The sequence below is a fragment of the Dermacentor albipictus genome, chromosome 6, assembly GCF_038994185.2.
Source record: "Dermacentor albipictus isolate Rhodes 1998 colony chromosome 6, USDA_Dalb.pri_finalv2, whole genome shotgun sequence".
Taxonomy (NCBI): domain Eukaryota; kingdom Metazoa; phylum Arthropoda; class Arachnida; order Ixodida; family Ixodidae; genus Dermacentor; species Dermacentor albipictus.
Genome location: NC_091826.1, coordinates 144,337,296 through 144,341,817, shown reverse-complemented (window position 1 = coordinate 144,341,817; position 4,522 = coordinate 144,337,296). Strand labels below are relative to the sequence as shown.

General features: G+C 43.8%; 1 protein-coding gene across 1 annotated transcript; it reads left to right on the top strand.

Annotated features, from left to right (window-relative positions):
• Positions 1 to 323: 323 nt before the first annotated feature.
• On the top strand, positions 324 to 1,635 carry LOC135920162 (uncharacterized). The gene has a single exon (XM_065454308.2). It carries the CDS (start codon positions 324 to 326, stop codon positions 1,173 to 1,175), a length of 852 nt encoding a protein of 283 aa, XP_065310380.1. The 3' UTR covers positions 1,176 to 1,635.
• Positions 1,636 to 4,522: the final 2,887 nt, after the last annotated feature.

The following is a 4,522-nucleotide window of genomic DNA, read 5'->3' as shown; positions in this document are numbered from 1 at the left end:
TTCTGTTCATCATGCAGGTTTTCCTTTGCGCTGTCGCACGCGTGCTGCTGCCCTCGATGGTAATGTCAGCGAGCCTCGTGAAGGAACCGCCAGATCTGCGCACAGGGATTGATGTGACTAGTTGGCGCATACGTGTCGACAGTCATTCCGCCTCTCCAAATGCGCCACCACCTCAAAACTGGAGGCTTGAGCAATTACCGAGAGCCATGCCGTCATCGACAACGACTGCAGAGCAAGCTATAAAGGAACCACTTCCATCATCCGCGCTCTGTGGGCTCGGTGGCTGTGCCACAACACGCACCAGTAACCCACTTCTGTTCATCATGCAGGTTTGTGAACCAGACTACTTGTATACTAAGAGAACTAGCAATTACTTTTTGGTGCAGCTTCCGAGCACGCAGTGCTGCTTTGATATTGTTTGTGAGTGTCTCAGTGTATTTAGATCTATTTTGTTACAGTCAGGGGATATTGAAATGAACCCTGGTCCTGGTACTGATGCTGTGCTTGCCGAACTGAAAAAACTGTCCGCTGGCCAAACCACAATAATTGCCGACATGCAGGGCCTTAAAAGCCAATGTACGGCTACAAGTGCTGCACTCGTTGACTTAAGCAAGAGGTTAGCGGATCTAGAGGGCCATTATGAGAAACTACTACCATTGCAAATCGAGATACAGACCATAAGGGCAGATACTGAGCCAACAGCAAAGCTTGTTCACACTCTGAATGCACGCGTTGACGATGCAGAGAATCGCTCAAGGCGAAACAATCTTGTGTTTTACGGCCTTCCTGATACAGCAGCATCAGAAACGTCGGCCGCGTCTGAAGAAAAAATTCTACGTCTATGCTCAGACCACCTGAACGTGCCACTTGAACCTCAAGACATAGAGCGAGCGCATCGTGTTGGTCGCCATTCTGCTAATCACCCGCGCCCACTAATTGTTAGGTTTAATCATTATAAGAAAAAAGAAATGGTGCTCTCAAATGGGCGCAAACTTAAGGGCACTCATCTCAGCATGGGTGAGGATTTTTCCCCGGCAGTTAGGGACGCCCGCAGGAAACTTGTTTCGTTTGCGAAAGCAAAATCTGTGCCATTTTCTTTGCGCTTTAAAACTCTTTTCATTGGTTCTAAGCGCTACGTATACGATGACACATCGCAAACAGTGAAAGAAATATAGCAGTCATCGCATCATCAAAAAACAAGCCATCCCCCTCGAACGAAAAGTATAGCGCATGTTTCACTTTCAATAATTTATACTAACATACGAAGCTTCATTCCAAAACGAGAACACGTGTCTAACCTCGTGCTGTCGTCCAACAGCAACATTCTTGTACTCACGGAAACGTGGCTTTGTAGCGAAATCTATGACTCGGAAGTGTTGGCTGATTTGCCAAACTTCAGCGTCTTTCGAAAAGATCGTGCTGGGACTAGAGGAGGAGGTGTGCTTATTGCCGTTAATCAACAGTTATCGTGCTCTGCCATTAACATCACATCAAAATTAGAAATACTGTTTGTTCTATGCCACGCCGCCCCACAGTCCATAATTTTAGGTGTATGTTACAGGCCCCCTCGCAATAGCGCCGACTTCGCTCGTAATCTAAACAATGCACTAAATGTGGTTTGCTCTCGTTATCCTAATGCCGACCTGCTTCTTTTTGGAGACTTTAACTTACCAGACATTGATTGGCACAATGCAGCACCCTCTCTGGTAAGCCAAACCGAATCGAGAGATTTTCTCGACGTTTGCCTCAACTTCAACCTGACACAACTCATATTAGAGCCAACGCGCGTCACCCAAGACACTGCAAACATATTAGATTTACTACTGGTCAACCGTCCAGACAGCTTGTCGTCCATCACCTATCTTAGAGAAATTAGTGACCACAAGGTCATCCATGCTTCTTTTCGCTTAGCCCCAGCTCTGCGGGAGAAGCGGGAGAAAACTATACACTTATACGACAAAGGAAATTATCATGCAATATGTGAACATTTACAGAATTTTCTACCTTCCTTCCAAGATACGTGTCATAACTGCAGCATTCATGAAACTTGGCTTATATTCAAACAAAAAATAAACAACTTCGCGAACCAGTTTATACCCAAAATCACCTTTCGAACACATGAACAAAAACCATGGTTTAACAATTCGTTAAAAAGACTAGAAAACAAAAAGAAGCGTATGTATCGTGCCGCAAAGTGCAGGATGAACACGTGTGCATGGGAAAAATACTACACTGCTGAACGCGCATACCTATCAGCGATTCGCAGGGCGAAAGATGCATTCTTTGGTGATGACCTTCGGAAACTTTTGATCAATAACACGAAAAAATTCTGGCAGGTGATAAACCCTCAAGAAAGGCACGGTGTAACACTTACCAATGAGGGTGGTGAAACGGTCGACGATGTAGAGTGCGCGAACCTTTTTAATGCAGCTTTTGTCTCGGTATTTACAGAAGAGCCTACCTCGTCCCCTTTTTCTTCGCGTACTAACGAAACAAGCGTTATGCCAACCATTACATTTTCCCCAGATGGTATCTCATCATTAATTGACAACGTTAAACTCACATCGTCTGCCGGCGTGGATAACATTAACTCGAAACTGTTAAAGAATACTAAACACGTCACCGCAGTGTTTCTTTGTATGCTATTCTCGCAGTCACTTTCAACTGGTGAAGTACCACATGACTGGAAGGTGGGGAAGGTTGTTCCCATCCACAAATCAGGTGACAGGAATTGCCCGCTTAATTATCGCCCCATTTCATTAACGAGTGTGCCCTGTAAGCTCATGGAACACGTCATGTACACAGAAATCATGAAATTTCTCGACTCGAACAAATACTTTCATTCTTCACAGCATGGGTTCCGCAAAGGCTTTTCCTGCGAAACACAACTGGCCATTTTCCTGCATGATATTCACACTAACTTAAATTCTAACCTCCAAACAGACGCGATATTTTTAGATTTTGCAAAAGCGTTTGACAAGGTACCGCACCAACGTCTGCTACTAAAACTTTCTCTTGCGAACCTTCACCCTGACATTTTGCGATGGATTGAAGCGTTCCTAACAAACAGATCTCAGTTCGTTACAGTTAACAACAGCGCATCTAACCACCTACCAGTGACTTCCGGTGTACCGCAAGGATCAGTTCTTGGACCCCTACTCTTTTTAATATACATTAATGACCTACCCCTGTACGTGTCTTGCAACGTTCGTTTGTTCGCAGACGACTGCGTCATTTATCGAACAATTACTAGCACATCTAATCAAGACTTACTTCAGGAGGACATTAACTGTTTACAGCAATGGTGCGACCGGTGGTTGATGGAACTTAATCCTAAGAAATGCAACTTGATGGTATTTTCTCGTCGGCGCGACCCGTTTCCTTACCAATACACAATTAATAACATTCCCGTGTGTGCTGCACAGTCTTACAAGTACCTAGGTGTTACTATATCTAACGATCTATCCTGGCGAACACACGTCAGTAACATCATTTCATCTGCTAACAAATCGCTGGGTTTTCTCAAGCGTCATCTAAAACGCGCCCCCAAACCTGTTAAACTACTGGCCTACCAGTCAATAGTCCGACCGAAATTGGAATATGCATCCGCCATATGGAATCCGCACCAAACATATCTCATTAACGAACTCGAAGCCGTTCAAAACCGTGCCACAAGGTTCATCCATTCTAATTATTCATATGACGTGAGCATATCTTACTTAAAGAAAGAATTGAACTTACTTCCCCTTTGTACGCGCCGGCGCACTGGAACCCTTTCACTTTTCCATAAGTTTTATCACAGCTCGCTTAATCAACCACCATATATCCTTCCCGCAGCCCGAACATCTCATCGCACATGCCACACTTTTCAAGTGGGCCGCCCTCGCATGCGCACTGTTACCTTTTCCGCCTCATTCTTTTGCCAGGCCGCTACAGATTGGAACAATCTGCCCCACCAAATCTCCACCATCATTTGCCCTTCTACGTTCGTGGAGAGTGTCACTGCGCACTTTTCACAATAGAAATGACTTGTGTTAATAGACTTATATGCTCGTGCAAGTTTAGTTTTTATTACTTAGTTCTATGTATTTGCGCTGACGTATGTAACCCTTTAGCACATGCAGTTTTTTGTTGTTGTTTGCGTGTTCACTTATGTATTATGCAAATTATGTACCAATGTATTCCCACCCCTTATGTAATACCCCTATCCAGGGGTCTTTAAGGTAATAAAATGAAATGAAATGAAATGAAATGCTCTCATCCATAGCCATATGACATATTGTAATGAATTATGGGTTACGACATACAAAACTTATCTCGAACCTGTACGCAAACTTCAAAAGCGCGCCCTGAGAATAATTACCTATTCAGGTAACGATAAACCAAGCCTGGTTTTATTTAATAGAATGAATGTGTTGCCGTATGACAAGATACACGAATTAAAAATTGCCACATGTGTCTTCAACATTGTTAAACACAACTTCCCTTTTCATGTTTCTATATTTTACTCATCTTATCGTGC